This window comes from Chelmon rostratus, chromosome 3, assembly GCF_017976325.1.
Source record: "Chelmon rostratus isolate fCheRos1 chromosome 3, fCheRos1.pri, whole genome shotgun sequence".
NCBI classification, from domain to species: domain Eukaryota; kingdom Metazoa; phylum Chordata; class Actinopteri; order Chaetodontiformes; family Chaetodontidae; genus Chelmon; species Chelmon rostratus.
The window spans coordinates 14,075,227-14,096,037 of record NC_055660.1 but is presented as its reverse complement, the minus strand read 5'-3'; the positions used below and the strand labels follow the sequence as shown (position 1 = coordinate 14,096,037).

At 42.2% G+C, this 20,811-nt stretch overlaps 1 protein-coding gene across 1 annotated transcript in view; it reads left to right on the top strand.

Moving 5' to 3' along the window:
- LOC121604806 (vasorin-like) overlaps positions 1-20,228 on the top strand; it is a 32,554-nt gene extending 12,326 nt beyond the window's left edge. The window contains exon 2 of the mRNA XM_041934415.1: positions 14,237-20,228. Coding sequence (XP_041790349.1) covers positions 14,258-16,381 — 2,124 coding nt within the window. The 5' untranslated portion in view covers positions 14,237-14,257 and the 3' untranslated portion in view covers positions 16,382-20,228. The remainder of the gene's footprint in view (positions 1-14,236) is intronic.
- Positions 20,229-20,811: the final 583 nt, after the last annotated feature.

The following is a 20,811-nucleotide window of genomic DNA, read 5'->3' as shown; positions in this document are numbered from 1 at the left end:
TACTGCTGACCCGCCCAGTAAAACAATAAAGTGTCAAAGCAAGAGAGAGAAAAATACATCTCAGCATCCAGAAAAAAAAAAAACCTAAAAAGAAAACAAACAGAAGGAGCAAGACAGAGTGATAACGCGACCTTTGACCCCATTCAGCTAAATCACTTGTAGGGTAATTTGAGCTGCTTTTTCTGCACCAGTACAGTTAAACTTACCATCATGTGACTCGGGACTAAAAACAATTGTCTCTTGTTTGAGGTGAATGTTCACAAGTTTGATGTTTGTCACTGCTGATAGTGACTCAAGTGCAAACAGAGAGCGAGCCTGGTCCCTGTCCTGATGAGTGCTCCGCTCAGGAGACAAGCATGATGCTGCTTTGTGAGTTTAGGTAAACATCAACCACAGTCTGGGCATAAGACTTCCACTTTCAGATTTTTTGTTAGTGATGGTTTAGAGTTGTGAACGAGGTTATTTAAACAAAAGCACATAATTGCAGTGTGAAGGGTTTTCTGGCTGCGACATGTTGCTCAAATAGTGCAGGATGAACTTTGTCCAAACTAGAATTAGTTCCATATTTTCCTTCTCTCGCAGACACAAAGGCCTCTCAGCAGAGACCGCCTCCCAGGACACATTTTCCGCGTCTGTAGCTGCTCTCAGACTGTGAAAATAATAGCGCGGATCAGGTCTGGTCTTGTAAAGTCGACTGTGCAGACGGCCAGGTCCGGCTCTGAACGGCACCACAAAGAGTTAAATATCACATTTTCTGTCCTGTGTAAAATGCAGCCTTTGTTTCTGGGTCATGAACCAGCCGAGGTCAGTGGCTTTAACCGAGTCAAACAAACACACACACACACACAGTTCAGTTTGCACTAATTGATTCCTCTTCCAGCAGAGACAAAACTGAGAGAGAGTGTGTGCTTGTGTTTGTTTTAAAGGATCTATCGGGAGTTTAAGTAAATAGATAAGTGACAAAGTAAACACCCATCCAACACACACACACACACACGTCAAACCAACATCAGGGACACATTTCTATGTACACACATTTACTGTTTGTGCCTTATAAAGGTTAAACATTTACCAATTATAATCCAATTATAACAGTGTGTGTGTGTGTGTGTGTGTGTGTGTGTGTGTGTGTCCTTACTGGCAGTTGCTGAAGTTTCTGTCAGCAGTAAATCCGTCCACACTCCCTGACCTAACACTGGGTTAATGAGGTGATCCAGCAGCAGGGTACGGTTGGTAGAGGGCTGTTGGCGTTTTTCTGTGTGTGTGTGTGTGTGTGTGTGTGTGTGTGTGTGTGTGTGTGTATGCATCTGGATAGGGATTTAAGTGTGTTTTGCAGAGACAGCTTTCATGGTGTGTGCATGAGACAAGTATGATGTGGAGTCGTGTGATTGGAAATAACGACGGTGATTGTTGCCGATTTTTCCAGCACAAAACTAGTTAGTAGTTTTGGTGAAGACGGATATCTCATGATAATGCAACATAGCAAGACGTGCCAGAAGGAAGATGATGAACACATACTACAGTGTTTGTACTACATTCTTACACATTTGCGGCCATTTGGACACGGTTATGTTATGTTTATCATAAGCAAAGCTTGCAAGTAATTCCCCACATAATCCAACGCAATAGGCTGAAAACATCCACCAAATGACTTGCAAAAGCATGCAGGACCACATCATACATCATATATCACAGTGGATAACAGTGTCAACTTTGTGACTAGAAGTCAGAAGGTTCAAATACTCACCATGCTTTCATGCATTTTTAAGACAGTTGTGCCAAACTCAGACAGCAATAAAATGAGTGGGCACTGATTAACATACACACACTGTGCTACAGACTAAACTCAGGCCCCCAAAGGAGTATTTAGCAGGCCCTTTCCCCTATATTTCATATGTTGGCGCCCAGATCGCAATGTGAGTCACTCCTTTCTGCATCAAATATGCTTAAAGTTCGGAAAATTAACCAAATTAACATACGTTGAGTTTGAGCTATGAAGGAGTTATGTTGCAAGATGTATTAAGAGAGAGAGAGAGAACTCATTCAGCACCAGAACTGGGTTTAGCGTTTGTTAAAATGTGTGAAGATACAGTATCTGTCAGGACTTGTACAAACTGGAGGGGAGGTGTCTACCACCCCAACTCGCCCCCCCCCTCCAGTCCAGCCCAACCTGTACCCTGCCAGAAGCCATTCTTTGCTAACTGACAGCTGGGCTTAACAAGCATGAAGGGGCCCCTGTCGGGTAATAGACCCGCAGGTGATCATCAGTCAGTAATCAGGCCTGGAGGTGAGAGGACGGATGGATGGAGGGAGGAAGGAGATGAAGGAATGAGTAGCAGGGACAAGTGAAGTGTGTTTGAAAAGCTGCAACAGTGCAACAATGCTAAAAGGACGCATCAAGGAAAGGAAGTTTATCACATGGAAAACAAGGCCGGTTAAACCCTCTCTGAACCTTTGCTTTTGCAAGACATGAACTGCTTCTGCGGCTTCTGCCAGCATCTCAGCTGGAGGCTAGATGCCGTTTCCAGAGGTAAACAACTCGTTAAGAGTAGAAACAAGTGACGGCAAGAACTGACAGATCTGAGAGGGGGGAGGGAGAATGAAGGATACAAGGTGAAAAGTTTGCTTATTGTTGCTTTAAGACATTCTAGAAATTCATTCTAGAAATATCAGACCCAAGCTAATGCAGAAAAATAGTTCACAAAGTACTTAAAATGAGTCTTTATCAGCTCCGGCTTTGGGAATTTTGTATCTTTAGCTGTCATAAAAGTATGACTTAAGGGATGAAGCTGTCGTGTCAGGTTTCATGTACTTCCTACTCTAATTTCAAGAAACTGTAAATCTGTGTTCCACTGCAGAGACTGAACTGAACTGAAAAGACGTCAGAGCATATGTAACTTCCCTGGGAGGGTTAAACAAATTTGTACCAGAGGTAAAAAGGGAAGGACAAGAAAACAGGAGGCATGTTTGAGAGTGTTGTTTCTACTGCCAGCTGCCTACTGGCACACCTGTGTGAAGGTGAGTACAGGTGACATGCTTATTTCCAACTGCTGACAGACAGGACAGGCTCAGTGTCGGTGAAGTGTAAAGACACACACACACACACACATACACACACTCGTTACTGCAACTCGTGGCGCCTTGTCGCTGGCGTTGGTACATACATTCTTTTTAGTGGAAAAATTGGTATGTGTCCAGCTGTGCCGCAATAAAATACCAAACCAGGTTAGTTAATTCCTCTTCAACAGCCCCAACAGCCAATCAGACCTCAGGCATCAGCCTATTGTGCAAGATCTACACTGCAGAGTGAAGCAAAAAAACAAAACAAACAGAACATAAAAATGAAATTGTTGAGCTCTTTGAAATTGAAAACCTCAATTCCTTCCTGCACATTTGCCACTTGAATATTTTCATGAAGTTCTCATGTTCGAATTCAACCATGTTATTTCTGTGAAACTATGAGTTCCGATATATGTTGCAATCATTTGCAAACAATCTTTGTTTACTGACAACAGTTTTCTAAGCCCATGTAGTAAAATCCTTTATCCAATCACATGTTCACAAAGTGGTGACCTCGCTCCATCCTCGCTTGTGAACGGCTAGGCCTTTCCAGGATGCTCCTTTCATACCCAATCATGATACTATCACCTGTTACCAATCAACCTGTTTACCTGTGGAAAATTCCAAACAGGTGTTTTTGGAGCGTTCCACAACTTTCCCAGTCTTTGGTTTAAAAGGTGTTGCTGCCATCAAATTCAGAACAAGCAGATATTTACAAAAATCAATGAAGTCTGTCAATGCTGCTGAGGTCAAACATGAAATATATTGTTGTTGTGCTGTTGTTAATTGAGCATATGTCAAAAAGGATTAGCAAGTTATCACATTCTGTTTTATTTATGGTTTACGCAGCGTCCCAACTTTTTTGAAATTGGGGTTGTAGTGTCAGTTAAGTTTGTGTGTGTTTCCACTCTATTCTCTTGTCTCTCTCTACTGGCTCTATGCATGTGTGCACAGTTTAAGTTAATGTACAGTATGCTAACAGCATTTGGATATATCCTGCAATCAGATGCAGAGGCTGCTAGCAATTTGTGGTGGTGGCAGTTGGCAACCGATTAAGCCAAAAACAATCCTGCGCAGCCAATGCTGGAATCTAATTCGATGAATAGTGTAATACTAAAAAAAGCTTTGAGCTGTTCGGCACAGCCCTACTTTACATTTTCATCATAGCAGCAGCAGCATAGCTGGCATCTCTGCCATACCTGAGTCAGACACCACAACACCCAGGCAGCGCTAAGGCAGCCAAAACCATCAACACAGCTGGCTAAGGTTGCTGTCATATGATGATGGATGATTAGCCTGTAATCCACTTTGTTTGGTGCAGTTGCATCATTTTATGTGATTATCTCCCCAACAATACTGTAGCTCCTGTTGGTAACCAGTTCAAAGGGTGGTTAAAATCTGGCCTGCTGATGATTCATCCTGATAGTATGCTCACTCTAGCTTCCCTGTCTTGTGTAACAACTGATGTAGTTGTCTTTCTTTTTTGATTTAAGCCTGCTGCTTGTACTTTTTCTCCAAAACAGATGTGGAATTGATTTTAGGATTCATACATTTCATATTTATATAGAACAGCTGGTGACGGGTTGATTAAGTTGTTGGGGTTTATTTGACCATATACTGCGTCTCAGCTCTGAGGTCATGCTGTTGTATAAACAAGCATGCATGGTTGAAGCATTCCTGAAGCAGACACTGGATCCCTACACTAACCCTGACCCTGACCACAACCTATGACCTCTGGCTTCCACATGGAGGCTAAAGAAGCTTTGTACTGTATGCAAAGCTTCTTCTGCCTGTGACAAAGAGGTTGTCTGTTCAGCAAGCAGCCATTTACTCTTGTTGATGCAATGAAAGAGAAGAGACAGAGCGACCAGAGTCAAAGCCATTGGACAAAGTTAAGAGAGAAGAACAGAAAAATCCAGCAGGTACAGCAAGACGTGAGTCAGATCAGATCACGATCCAGCAGCGGACGATGAAGAGGAGGGAGGTTTACTGTAGGTTCAGATAACAGGAGGAAGTGGGCTCCCAGGTGGAAAAATATTATGCTTAAATTATACTTTTTTGGAGAATGTACTAAGTACACTTTGTGCTATTTGCTTTGTGCTGTTCTAATACACTGTACTGTATTCAAGTATACTGTACTGTGCTATGCTGTACTGTACGTGTTATTAATTGGTTCCAGAGGTGACTCGTCATACTCATACTTTGAGTCTATGTGTGTGTAAGTGCACTGCTGGGTGTGTGTATTTTGCCAAATTCATGAGAGTACTAAGAAAGGCGTAAAGGCGTAAAGGCGTAAAGGCACAGAGAAGAGATGAGGCTTCAATGCAGCTGGAGATCTTAAAGACAGTAAGAGAAACTGTGTATGTAATTGAGCTTTTATGAGCAGTATGAGTTTGTTATTTCTTTCACACGGTCCATTGTGTTCAGTGTGACATATTTATGTTCCGCAGTCGTGAGTCAAGAGGCGTCTTGGCTTCGTCAGCCTCACTGCAGGCGTGCAGTCGCTTCACTGTCATCGGGAGCGAAGACCACAACAAACCCCAAAACACGGCTCCTTCTGTCTTATTTTGATGGTTTTCAGTTGGAGAATTCCGCAGTTTTTGTTTCGCTTTGTGTTGGTTGTGATGTTTTTATCGTGGCCCTCAGGAGGCTCTACTCGGCTGTCGCAGTTGTCACCATCGAGGTGTTAACTGCCGCGTAGAAGATGACCCAGTTGTTGTGGATTTCTCACAGTCTCTGTTTAGTTTACGTCATAAAACTTTGCTGTTTCACACTAAACAGCTCTTTGGATCGAGACATGGAAGCAAAGACTCACAGAAATGGCTTTGTAGGACTTTTCTTCCAGAGGCATCAGTTAGACTTTCATCTGCTTCTCACTGACTGGATCCAAACTGCTCGATCGATACCATGTGTCAAGCGACAGTTGCAGGGACAGCACTTTCAAATGTCTGAGATAGTGGTGTGCACTTCATAGAGAATGACTGAGCCACAGAACCTCATCACCAACGAGTCATTGGCCACAACAAGCACCAGCACTGTGTAAAAAAAAAAGCTTTCTGCCCATTCATTTCAATGAGACCACTGCAAATGACAGCTACTGGAAATCACATTCACATTCTGACTCCTCATCTAACAACTTCTAACAGTCAAGCTTTTTCCTTATTCAGTGAAACATCTCAACATCTATTTGATGGATTTTGTAGACATTCATGGTTCCCATCAACTATTTATCCTAATTACTTTAATGGTGTCCTGAATTTTCCTTTGCCGCCAACATGAGGTTGACATTTTTCGGTTTTAATTGAAATATCTCAACTTCTAGATGATTGATTGTCATTTTTTCAGGTCAGCATCTCTTTACTTTGAGTTTAGAGCATATTAGCAAAAGTTAGCATGCTAACTAATGATGTGAAACAGTATACCTGCTAAAAACTGACATTCAAGCATTATCATTGTGAGCATATTAGCATGCTGACGTTAGCATTTTGCTTAAAGCACTGCCCTGTAAGTACAGCCTCATTGTTGGGCAGAACGCGGCTTTAGACTCACTTGAACTTTATTCTTCTGCATGTTGCTTCTGCATTTATTGTGGTTGCTTTTGAACTAGTCTTTTTGTTTGCTTGTCTTGTAGCGTTACTATTATTATTGTTGCTTGTTGTTTGTTTGTGATGAGAGATTTGCTGGAGTGCACGGGGTCAAAGGTCAAGAGTTGTCAAAGCAGCTGAGGCTGTATCCACACTTCAGTGATGTGTCTCAGTCTTGTTTGCTGCATTTTTCTGCATGGAGGAACCACGTGATGGAAAACATTGACTGTGACTGATTTGCACCAAATGAAAATAACTGTGAAAGCAACATCTGAGCTATTTTTATGTGTGTTCAGGATTGATGTATGTTATTCTAACTTTTAACTGTTCATTTGTGCATGTGCATACACATCACTGTGCAACACTCACACAGCACGTATATACTGTCTATACTTTATGTGCTTACACAATAGCTTTTGGGGCTCTGGGTTTTGGAAAGATTGAAGCAGTTAAACTGATTTTACTGGTAAGCTTCTCAGGCATGAGGTAACAGGATATTCCACTTTGGGGAGTTTCGGGGGTGTGGGAGTTGAGGTAAGGTTTGTACCACTAACTCACGTCTCCTTTTTCTCTTCATGAAAATGAAGTAATCTCCCTGTAGACCAACTTTCTAACACAATTTATGATCCTTCTTTGTACCCTCATTCCTGACTTGGCTGGCCCTCCTCCTCCCTCCCTCACCTCGCACACAATCCCTCCAAATCCTTCCTTGCCCCTTTTCCTTAAAGTCATAATCCTGGAAACCTTTATTACTGATTACACTCAACTCGGTACATCCCTTTCACTTAATTTCCTATTGATAGTTTAAATTCCTGTTAAAGTGGTGCCCGTCAGAGTCGGGGTGGATACTGCTGCTCATGTTAACTCTTTATTCTTAATCTATCAAACGGGAAAAGGAAAACACATCACTTCCTATGCAGAAAAATATGCTTTGTATTAGAGACAGACATTAAAAGTTGATAAGGAAGTATAAAATCTAAACTAACTAAACACTGTTGTCTTATATCAGTCTGCAACAGGGAGTAAATTATGTTTTCCCTCAAAATCCTCTATTATTCATCTATTATCCATGAGCTACAGCACAACCAGTTATTCTATAGAGGAGTAGCGGGGTAGCCAATCCCAGCTGATACTGAGCAAGAGGCGGGGTGCGCCATGGACATTGTAAGTTTTACATCTAGAGCCTGGTGGACACTTTGGTCCAAAGTACTGTGAGTATGTAGAGTGTTAGAGCTACAGTGGGGAAAAGTGATACCTTTACATCTGATGCAGCTGCTCCCTTTGTTGCTCTTCTATCGTAACCACTGCGGCCGTTTTTGTCGTCAGATTCTTTAATCGTCATAGTGCTCCCTACTGTCATGGAGTGCAAGTACATTAAGACCAACCCTCCTCGCCCGGCAAGATTTAACCACCACAAGATTTGTGCTGTTTTCCTTTGATGCATCAGCACTCACCCTTGACAGGAATAAAGAGGGAAAACAATACAATCATGTCGTGCTTCTGCAGAAGAACCACTAATTAAATATGTCTGATAATGACGACTCAGATATGAGAGTTCAACAAGTCAGTGGGAAGCCACAATATTGCATAATGGTCTTGAAATGCCAAATATGCCATCCAGTAATCCAGCTGGTAGTAGTCCAGTCCATCGTCAACATGGATTTAGACTATTCTTCGAAAGAGTTTTAATTCAGCCGACTTATCATTTAATTCTCCTTGAGTAATAGTTTGTCAAGTAGTTGTAGTTGTGCTTCAGCAGTTTGCGAGAATACACACACACACAGCTATCTGGCTTTTATCACACACTTTAAGTTCAGGGGAGTCAGGCGTTGTTTACAGCAGGCTCTGGATAAATGGAGGCAGTCGTCAGCTACCAGCTATTAAAACACCAAATTTCTCTTTCTCCCTCTTGTGTCCTTTTCCCTCTCACACTCATCATCTATTGGTCTCCCCCCTCGGTCTCTCTCTACCTCTCTCTTATCACGGGGGAGGACAAAGGTTTATGTGGGCCTTTCATTCCGTCTCACAGTGAGAGATGGCTGCGGTGTATTGTGGGTAACAGGATCCAGCTGTGTTGTGGACGCTGTGTTTGTGTGTGTGTCTGCTGGTGTGAACATGTGCAGGAATGTGTGTGTGTCCGTGCCTCTCTGCAGGTCTTCGGTACGCGTTGATCTGTTTCGTATCGTTTTGACAGCGATGTTTCTCTTTCATCGCGCGGCCTTATCTGCACTCAGACTAATAGCTGAGGATATACTGTGTGCCATGAAGTCTTAACAGCAGAATACTGTGTCACATTTAATTACAGATTTCTAGAGGAGCAGAGAGAACTGGTTTTGCAACTCTGAATTACGTTGATGTGGTGTCATGCAGGAAGGAAAAGGATGCAGGAGGAGATGAAGTGAAGAATGATTTACGGCTAATCTGTGCATGCCATTTTTAAGTACTTCTCTCTTTTTTTTTACATCTTGGCCTTCTTAAGTTGTTTGATATGGACTGGGTACCTGCATCACAAAGCCAAGAATCTACCACTCCTTCCAAAGGCTGAGCCAATTTCAAAACAGAGGAGGTGTATATGAATATAAATGTTTTCCTGCAATATGTTTTTCTACAAGTTCATATTTGTCCTGCCAATTTGTAGTTTGATGCTTGTCTGAAGAGCTTTAGACTTCTATTTTTTTTTCTTTGACAGGGCTTAACTGAATGGCAGTCAAAACTCCACAAGCACAGCATATAAGAAGCATAGTCCAAAAATATCTGCTGCAAACACGGCTACTTCTATATATACTACGCAGTGATAATCTGAAATTATGCACTTAAAATCAACTGCTATAGCATTTATATGATTAAATAAGGAATAACACAGCAGACAACATAACGCTCTCAGTGAAAGATTTAACTTTCAAAAAAACAAGTCCTGAAAATAAAAGCTTAATCCTGCAATATGTAATCAGTTCGTTAATGAGTTAGTTAAGGACTACATTGTTCACAGTTGTTGTAAAAATCCCTTTGGCTTCACTACATATCTTTAAAACAATTCACAAGCACTCATCAAATGCAAAATATTAACATAATGTAAAAAGACCAATAGACCAATAGAAGAAAGAAAGAGAGCCAGGATTTAGTTTTTGAAAGAGAAAAGAAGCCTTGTGTGCAACATTTCCATTAATCTCATTATGAATTTAGGTAAATGGGACGAAACCTCACAGCTTTGAATTGTAGAGAACTGTGAAAATAAAACAGCCACAGCTGGAAGAGGAGCTCTCAGGCCATCGGCTGACCTGTTGATAACATCCACGAATGAGACAGTGCTGTCGCCTCCCTCGAGACAAAACTGAAATTCACCAAAATAAGAGGATACTTTGTGACCTTGCAGGGAAAACCGTCTTTTGTCCCAACCTCTCTCCACAGGGAGGTCAGAGGTCAGGTTCAGCTGAAGTGTGAAGGGATTGGGTTTCCTAAACAAGGATGCTTCAGCAGGGCGGATGCTTGCTGTCATGGACGCTTGAATTATTACCCTCTGTGGCAGAAGGTGTTTCTGCTGCACCACCCAGCTGCATGTAGCACTCAGCAGAGAGCCTGCAACTGACACATGCGGTCAGGAGGGTTTACCTACTGTGCAAGTCCTGACACAGGCCTTTTGGAAGAGCAAAGCCTCAAGACCACGTATACACTGTGAACAGGGAACTTCTGACACTTTTTTAAATTTTGCAATGTTCACTTTAAAGAAGTGTCAGAAACAAGGCCTCTCTAAGGGGATCCTTCCTTGACTCTGAAACAATCATTCTCTCACTCATATATTCCATTCATTCTTGTCCTTCTCTGTCATCAAACCAACCACTTCACGCCACTGTGGCAACAGCAGCACCCTTAAAGGAATGACAGGCGGCTCTTATTATAATCCTGTTCCTGCTCTATAAACACTAAGTGACTACACACAAAGAAAGATCCGGATTCCGGAGCAGAGCGTGTCTTAAAACTTAGACATGCATCTCGAACAAAAGCATGCCTTGTCATAGCAGTAATACTTTGTCATGAGAGGAGAAGGCTGCCTCATTGTGTGTGCATCAAGCTGTGCATTGTTGTCTGTGGTAGCTCTACGTCTTAGTTAGAATAATGCCGATGATAGCAGATCTTTTCCTTCTGGCTGATGTGACAGAGTGGTTTGGTATCTTTAGCAACGTGATGCCAGACGTTTTCTTCCATTTAATCTCCTCACAGAATAAAAGACTGTTACACTTCAAGACAGTAATGTTTGAGTTCTTGGGCATGTTGAATTCAGTTGCATCTTGTAATGGATTGCAGTCGAACATGTGATAAGATTCCCTTTTCTTTTAGTGAAGGAGGAGGAGATTTCATTTTTAAGAAACTTAATTTGTCACAGTGTATTTTGACTATGTCTTAAAACATTCTGTTAAGTGTTTCAGTCTAAAATGTCTAATATTTATACATAACTAGTAGGTCTGAACAATGTGCAAAAAAGTCATATTTTGATTATTGTGACAGATATAATTGCGATGTGAAAACAGTCATTTTTGCATTTCATTTAAACTGAAAAAAACATGTAAAGAATGATGATGATGTGATTTTTGTTGGGGTCTGTGGCAAACATGCTCGTTCCCTTGAGTCTGGAGAATATGATTTGCAGGCTGAGGCATCTGTGCTGCACCACAGGGCTTCATTTCTAATAGCATGCTGCAGCACATTTTAACTTTAGCAAAAGAAATTGCAGCTCCAATGTGGATATTGCACTTGACCATATACTATTTTGAGTAATTGCTCAGCCCTGCTAACTGTGATACATCTGTAGACTAAAGCACATGGCGGTTCTTGCAGTTACATTTTCAGCACTTTCATCATGTAGCTATGTGTGATAAACTTGTGTACCAGTTAGTGCAAAGTTGGTAATCTGTTATAAATTTTGATATTTAAATGCTTATCTTTTATTAGTCTTCAGATTTGCCACAGAGAATATGTTTTTGATCTTTTTTTCCAGTCAACACGATATGTCAGAAACCTCTACAGACTGTAATTAAATATGGTGAAAGTTAATGAGTGAAGGTACAAGTGATAAGAATTCAGATTGGTTAGCACTTTATGTTGGTGTTTCCTAAACTAAGAAAGATTTCAAAAGTTAGAAGCAAAATCCTGCTTTTTGGGTCAAGATTTATCCGTGCAGCACAAGCCCGTTTCCACCTAAAAGGATTTTTTTTTTACTTTTTGGCCCAGACACAGAAAAGCACTATTCCAACAAGTATCAGCGGAAACCCAAATATAATTGGAAACTGATTCAGAAAACTTAAGAACCTGTCAAGGACAAGACATCACTCTGGGATTTACAACAAGAAAGGACAAATTGAAGAGATTTATTTTTATTCTCTTCACCCAGACTCCATTGTGTTCCACCTCATTGTTTGCCTTCTTGCCACTCGTTGGTGTCAGTATGTTGTAGTTACTTTCTATAAAACAAAGAAAAACATTAGAAACATGCTGAGAACTGAGTATTTACAGACCAGCCATTTAAAGTGGGGCACTTTGCCTTATTGTGTAGTTTGTCATGTGACTGGGTGAGCGGTTTGATCGTTCTCATGTGCGCCAGTGAAGTATTTGCAGCTTCTGGTTTGTATTAACTGTTCTTGAAGTCCCAGTTTTGGTTCTTACAACACCAAAAATGTGTGTTTAAATCTTGTGTTTTCCTCTCGAATATCAGTTCTCTTTCTGTTCGTCGTCACTTCTTTAACCTCTCTGTGTCCCTCCCTCTTCCCCCACTTGCTTTTCTTTTCTTTCCTTTCCCTTGCTTCCTGTTGTGCTTAATAAAGACAGATTTTGAAGGAATATTGCAAATTCCTACCAAGCTGGCAGGCTCTGACCTCGTATGTTATGAGGAGAGGGGGATAAATGGAGGAGACAGAGGGCAGAAAGGGAGCGGAGGCATGGGGCTGGAGGTGCGTTCCTGACTTTAATAAAACATCTTAGGTTTCTCCTCCACTTCCACCTCAGGAGTCTTGGAAAGGGCAGGAGTGCAAGAGTTTACTAACACAAACCAGGTCAGAGGGGGGAGGGAAGATGAGATGAGAGGAACAAGGAGGGACAGAGGTGTAATGCAGGTATGTGCTACATTTAAGACAAGTCAGGAAAATACTGGTGACAGGTAGAAGGCCAAAGATGTGGGCAAATTAGCCACTACTGCACTACTTGTTTTAAAACATGTCCCAGTTCTTCTCAAACGTTCAGTGTAAATTCAGAATATGTTTGTCATGTCTGACTCCATGGTAGAGATGGTACAATTTCCAAGTGCTTCAAAATGCCGCTCCAAAGTCTATTGATTTTCGTTTGCTTTCATCTTCTTAACTGTGAGTTAAACTCTCTTTGACTGTTGCTAGGGTCCCTCTCAAGTTTCAGTCTTTGTGGTTCTTGGACTGTTTCACACCACAATAACCTATCCAGAATAAGCCTGATGAAATCAAATGAGTTGGGAAGAAGTCTTTTTGGGCTCCAACTGGTCTGGAGTTGAAGGTCTCTTTCCCCAGACTTGATCCGATGACACTACGAACGCGTTTGTGTTGACCATGCAGCAGAGTTTGCGCTCATCTCTTTATGATTTGAACACGCAGTCCATCCAACCTGAGGCTACATCTAAGATAGAAAACAACAGCTAGTTCGTCCAATTCAAGCAGATTTCAGCAGAGCATCAGGAGGTTTGATCTGTTTATCCCTTTGTCGAGCTGTTTGGTTGATAAAACCTTGTGCTGTATTTGTGACTAGCTGACTTTAGCTTTAAGAGGGAGATTCAGAGTTCCTTGGTGTTTTTAGCCCTCACATACACAAACACACATCCCTTGCCTGATCTATATTAGATCTGAATTTTAAGTTGATGGATTGTTTTCCACTGCAAGTCACCCGATCCCATTCTCCTTCTCTAACACACACACACATTACCTTGTACACACATGCACACACCCCAAATACTCCCTCTTGCCCCCCCAATTTCCTGCATTCCTGTACGTGGCATCAATTTTTTTAGCGCAGGATTCAGCAAATATGTCAAAGGTTGTGATTGAGGGCGCACGCCAACACAATGGCAGCATGTTTGCATTGGATATGTTTGTATGTAGTAGCCGGGTGGTGCTAGACTGGGTTTCACGGGCTAAGGACTGTGTCATAAACACAGGGAAGAGGCTGAATGAGTTTCTCACTTACACCAGGAAGGGTCACCCTGGGTGGGCTATGTTAACTCGTCGCCTTAGCATGTGGGTCCTAATCCCTTAGGTGTCTGCTCATCAAGGACATAAAACAGCAAATTCAGTATGATAGAGCACTCAGTGTTACTGTTTGCTTATGTACTTTACTCTGTGTGTGTGAATGGTGTGTTAATAAAGAAAGATTCTTCCGCATTTACTTATGAGCAAATAGAATTAGGCCGTATTTGAGAAAGATAATTTATTTCTCTATAATGACGTCTTATAAAAGTCTTTACAGACTATTTTATGTCTCAATTTGTTTCTTATTGCAAAGTCGCACTTTTAATTATGACCAGCTTAGTAAGCGAAAGATGATTAACACGACCTGTTTTCTGTCTCTCTTATGTCTTTCAGAGTTTTAGGCCTGACGTCACCATGCTGACTTTCTTCCTGCTCGTTTTCCTCTCATCTGGTCTGGTGTTATCTTCAGACTGCCCAGCAGACTGTGCCTGCCAGGGCCAGGACTCCATATTCTGCATTCATCGCCGTTCCAGCACAGTGCCCCGTGTCCCCACCACCACCCAAAATCTCTACATCTTCCAGAATGGCATTGACACTTTGTCCCAAGATGATTTCAAAGGCCTGGGCGAGTTGGAGTTACTAGATCTGAGCCAGAATGAGCTGGCAGAGATTCCAGACGGTGTGTTTGAGATGCTGTCAAAGCTGAAGAACTTAGACCTGTCCTCGAACCACATTACCCACATTTCCAAAGGCAGTTTTTCTGGGTTGGTCCAGCTTGAGAGGTTGTATCTCCATGCAAACCGCATTCAGAGCATCCATTCGGAAGCTTTTGAAGGTTTGGAGAGGTTACTGGAACTCAAGCTCCAAGGGAACCAGCTCACCTCTCTGCCATCTCTTGATTTCCCTAGGCTTCTGCTTCTAGACCTCAGCTACAACAATATCCCGGCCCTGGGGCCCTCAGACCTCCAAACTCCCCACCTGGAGGCCCTTAAGGTTGCCTCTCTGGGGCTTACCTCTGTGGATGAGGATCTCATAGCCTCCTTGGGGAATCTCCATGAGCTCGACATCTCCACAAACCAGTTAACTGAAGTACCGCAGGCCCTAAAACAGGACTCCCTGAAGGGGCTGATCAAGCTCAGCCTGGCTGCCAACCCATTGGGGGAGCTCAGAGTAGAGGACTTCCAGACACTGACTGGACTTCAAGATCTGGATCTTAGTGGACTTAATCTCCAGGGTTTTCCCCAAAGTTTCTTCCAGACGTTCCCTAGGTTGGGACACCTGACTGCAGCTGAGAACCCATTTAACTGCTTGTGTCCATTAGCATGGTTCCCTGTTTGGCTAAAAGAGAAGGAAGTGAATCTTGGGAGGCCAGAGGAAACTAGATGTCACTTTCCTCTAGTTAATGCTGGGAAGAAGCTTTCAGCACTGGAGCACAAAGATTTTGGGTGTCCACCCACCACAACAGTGCTGGTTGGCTCCCCAATTGGAAGTACTCCTGTTCCCCAGATGCCCACAACATCTCCAGAAACCACCCATACCAACGCTATTCCTCCTCCTCCACCACCCAGTGAGGAAACCGTCTCCTCAAAAACCCCCTACCCTATTCCACCAGAACCTCCAGTCTCCCCTAGCTCCACCAGCGGGGAATATGAACCACACATCTGCCCACCAAACATCTGCCTGAATGGGGGCACTTGTAATTTTGACCCACTGGGTCAACTCAGCTGTCTGTGTCCTTCAGGAACCTCTGGCCTCTACTGTGAAAATGTGGATGAGGTCCCTGAGCCACCAAAACCTTCAGCAACAGAAGTTTCGATAGTTGCGCCAGTGATGCCTGCTGAACTCGATGCCATCAGCTCACGGCAGGTGACCTCCACATCTATCCTTCTGGACCTGCACCGCTTCATTGAGACCCGGCCACACATCCGAGGCATTAGGTTGACCTACCGTAACCTCTCAGGGCCTGACCGCCGCCCCATTATCCTGAGTGTACCGGCATCATACCCTGAGTACACTTTGCGTGGTTTGAGACCCAACTGTACCTACTCAGTCTGCGCCAGTCCCCTGGGTGAGAGAATCAACTCTAGGTCCAACAGCTCTGTTGAAACAGGGTCATGTACAGAGGCTCGCACCACAGGGGTTTCACTGATATCCCCAGAGTCCATGGTGGAGACACAGAGCCCACTGACTTATACTCTTATTCCTGCCTTGGCTGCCCTGGCACTGGTGCTTGGGTTGGCCGTGGTGGCTGGGACAATCATCTGTGTGCGAAAGAGGAGGCAGGCAAAGGCAGGGATGGAGCTTGAGCTGGGCCCAGCTGATCCAGATCCCATGGAACTGGAGGGGATAAAATCCTGCCTGGAGAATGGAGGAAATGGTACACTTCCCCACAAACAGCCTGAGATTGACCGCTGTCACACTCCTCAGCCCCCTCCATCCTTGCAGCAAAATGGGGGTTTGGACTATGAGGTACCCTTGATGCAAGGACACTGCCCATCAAATAACAATCTAGCATCCCTAAAGCCATCATATTTCTAAGATGCAATACAATACAAACACTTGGAAAGATTCTGCAGAGAGTGGCCTTGCCCACCCTGACTTGTGAGGTCCTGCTACGGCTCACATAATGCTTAAAAATCTAAATTTCATTCCAATTTCAGATATCCACAAGTGGAAAACTGGCACTTACCAGTCCTTTGCTGTCCAATGATAACAATACAGACTGGATCATCTATTTTAGAGATACTGAATAATGGATTTAAGATTACAGCATGTTGGAAACGGGCTAACCATTGTGGGACAATGATCAGGATGTGGTTTAAAGTCATCTAGCAGAGTTTGATGATGGTGAAACCTAACCAAGTGATTAACCTAAGTGCAATCGACTTGAAGGGTCTCAGTAGCAGATTGAAAACAGAAGTGCCTTTTTGCATTGACACAACTGTAACCGATGGCTCATTTGTAAAAAAAAAAAAAAAAGGTCTTTGTTTATATAAAAGAAACGTGAATGAGCTGTAATCCTGTTGCTGGATTTGGGAGATACAGCATAGAGAACAGTGCCCCAACATTTGTGCTACAGAACTGGAGGAATGGACAGTAGTTTGAATGAAAACAGTGATGCAGATGTGTGATGGCTCAACCACACGTCTCGGTACAAAATGGGTTCTCGACCTACTCTGACTGGTACGTGGGGATTATAAAAAGAACTTGCACTGAAAAGAATTATTTCTTTTCCTTTACATTGTCCCAGTCAAGAACTGCAACAAGACTGATGGTCACATAAGGAAACGCAATAACACAAAACTGAAAAAATAAAAGCTAGTAATTGGTTGATGACTGTCAAAACTTCATTTTTTTGCTGTTGACATGATCTAATTTGAAACAAACTTGTGGATTTGGATTCCTCACTTTCAACAGATCTACCACAATTCTCTCCACACATCCCAAAGCTTTTGGCTCCGTGGGAGATAAATTTGCTGTGAAAGATAAATGGACTGAATGAAGAGCCATTTGGACTTTGCCTGCATTGTTCTTTGCTGTGACAGGAAGGCTGTTTCGTCTATCTTATATCATGATATTCTGTTTTTGTCATGTGTTTTTGTACTTTTATCATGCTTTTTGCTGTTGATGTCCATTCAGTATTGCTATTGTTGTGAGTTAAAATATTATTAATTGTGCTCCTTTGAAAAAACCTGCTTAAGTTGTTATGGAGTCTATAATTTTAGATTTGTATTTTAGGCTACAACTCTCCAGAGCTATTTGCAATGAGTGCTAAAGTGAACACCAGCGTACATTCTTGAAACCAGCACTAAAAGCACCCAACAGTAATCAAATATCTACTAAAAAGTTTTAACTTCAAAATTAAGTCAGTTGTCAGCACAGAGTGTTTTTGTATGAGGTTCACCAGAATGTGTCTGAATAACTCACCAAGTGAATGTAACTAAGTGTCAGACACTTCATTCTCGGTGCCAGGTCTGCCAACACTACACAAGGATAAGCCACAGACTGTTTTTGACCGCCAAAGCTCTCAAAGCTGTGTTCAAAGGCCCTCTGCCACAAAGCCCACTCCTATAAAGCAGCACACGCGTGCCGAGAAAAGAAAGTTCAAAGAGTTTGAAGGCAATTTGCGAGTGTCAGTGACTTTTAGGCACTAGTTTCCTCTTGGAGCTGCTGACTGCATCATTTCTCAGATATGGTCTAGACGCTGTCCCCCTGTAGACTTGTGTTCTCTGGCATCCTCTCGCTGGCTCTCTGTGCCTCCACTCTAACCATCCCGTGTGTTCTGGTCAACAAGGATTATTGGCCTGGAGATTGGTTTGCTTGTTTACGGCCAACCAGACTGTGAAATGTACAGGCTAAATGCCCGTTCTGATGTGTTTGTTCTCTTTTTCCGGTCTGGAGCTGAGGTTGTCACAAGCTTTTAGTGTTACTTTTAATGGCTTTTCCTTTCGCGAGAAAGAATCTTAAATTGCAAGGTATAAGTAGGTTTACAGAGACGTGCCTTAGCTACATTGGTTTAGAGCCTTATTGGCATCTTGTAGTGTCATGTTACATGCTCAAGAACAAAGGGGGCTTTATTTTGCCTCTCAAGACAATGCCTTAGATCACATTACAAACAAAAAAATATCGAAAATCAAATGTAATGTAGTAATTTTAGTCAGGTTTTAAGAAAGCCCTTCCTCAGATATTGGTTATCTAACAGCCAAAAAGCTATCAGCTAGTTTGTTCAGGTGTGTGTGTGGGTGTGTGTGTGTGTGTGTATGTGTGCCTGTGCTTTATTTTATTTTATTTTTTAGCTTCCACTTCTACAGTGCGCTTGTTTGCTTTATCGCTCAGTTAATGCACTACACTCCAGCCACTGTCCAAAATCAACTCACCATTCTTTGGCTTCACTACTTTCTTCATTCTGTCAATATTCCAGTATAAACACAGACACAGATGCTCACATACAGGATCTGCTTTCTCTCAGTATATCAAATGGAAGAGTCTCTGTGTTGCTTTGGACAGTGCGAGGGGCAGGAAATGTTTGAAATGTTTTCAACATGCTTGTTACAGAACCTTCCCTGTTTATTTCGGGAAACTTTTTTCTTATTGTTGTGTGTTTGTCGGTTTTGTCAATTTTTGTGTACGTGCCAGAAAAGCAATGCTGAGAAAAAGTATTAAAAAGACTCAATGTTAAAATGTCTGATTTTGTGTCTCATGAAGAATAGCGCTGGCTTCGAGGTTTAAGTGACTTTTATATGGTTTTATAGTGGTGCAGTAATGTGCTCTGCAGTGAGGGCTGTAGAAGTTTTCCTTTTCCTTGTGGATTTGAGGAATTTGAGCCCATTTGAGGCTGTTAGTCAATGTTACTGACTCGCGTGTTGTCATAGAGCAAAGTTAAACACAAGAACTGAGGGAGGATTTCCAGTAACAACAGAGGCTGATTACACAAAGCCTGTATCTCTCAGTACGTCATTACGCTGGTCCACACCAACCTCAACAGCATGATTACTTTGTGACGTTATGTTGGTTTGTGGACGGACGCCAATTTCTCTATTTTCTGCTAATAGCCAAAACAGATGCCAGTGGAAAATATTAGAAAACAACACACAGTTTCTAAGTAACTGACGTTTCATGGCTCTGCTGCTTTTAACTACTGGCCATTTTCTTGCTGATTCAGCATTTTACCCACAGAAAACTGCACTGAAAACAACGCAATTGGATAAAGTGAAAACATATCTTAAGGAATACAAACTTCAATTTGTAGGATAATAACTTCTCTTCCGAGCCCCCGATAAGTCTCTACTACCATGTGAATGTTTAGATAATAATTCAGGCATACATTTTTAAATAATAATAATAAAAAAACATCTTTCTGACAGATAGACCTGCCGTAGAAGAATAATTATTTAATGGGCCTTTTGATTTGTCAAAGCGGGAAGAGCACAGGTGTCATTAGTTGCAATAATTATGGCTAAATGCTGTTGATGTGCCAGTAAACCATGACAGTGAGTCAGCATGTAAAAATGCCAGGGCTCTGGAACAACACACCTGAATGGCATGCAGTCATTATGTTATTATGTTTGTTACACAAGATGTACGTCATACGCTACGTTCCAGTACCCATGCTACCATACTGTTTAGTATCAAATCAAATGCAGCGTCAAATGCAACATGCCAAAAATACCAGGATGTTGACTGCATCTGGTCGACTTGTGCAGTTTGCAAGCAAGGATGCTTTTCTAGCTATCCTGACCTCTGTGCAGTGGAAGATTCACATTTGTACAAAGTCCTGGCACCAGTTCCAAATTGTATGCTTTTTCTTTTTACTTCAAGCCACAATGTTATGACAAAGTAGTATGTCCCAGTGGTGTGCACACTGCAAGCAACAGTACATACTTTTTAAGGGCAGCTGCTGTATGTACTAAAAATTCAAAGAAAACATATGCAATGTGGAATTCAGCCAATGTTTCTCCAATAAACCTCAGGGTGGAACCTTTCCTATTCTGTATGATCAATCCTTCGTGTTTTGAGAATATGCTGCTGTGTGTTCAGTGTGGATAAAGTATATGGAAAAATTGCACCTGCACATAGTTGAACAACTTGATTTTTGAGCGTGATATTGATCGACACTATTGTCTCACAATGCAAAGCACAACTGAAGGGAAAGGACAATAGTACGACGGCACAAGCCAAAGATGCTCAGTACAACAATAGCTGTGTTTGTAGGATATATGCTATTTGGACACAGTTAAAAAGAGCACAGCTGATTCCATGAAACCTTCTCAGATATCACTACAACACTGAGTTGCTTAGCTGGCTTCAGTAAGATAGACCCAGAATAAAAACATTCAGAGGATGTGAATTAAACCCAACTCTATACTGTGGTCTGACATAGTCACAGTTTGCCATTTGAACAAGTCAATACAGAAACGCAAATTCCTAACTACATATTGACAGAAGAGATTATACCCTTTCAGTTTCTG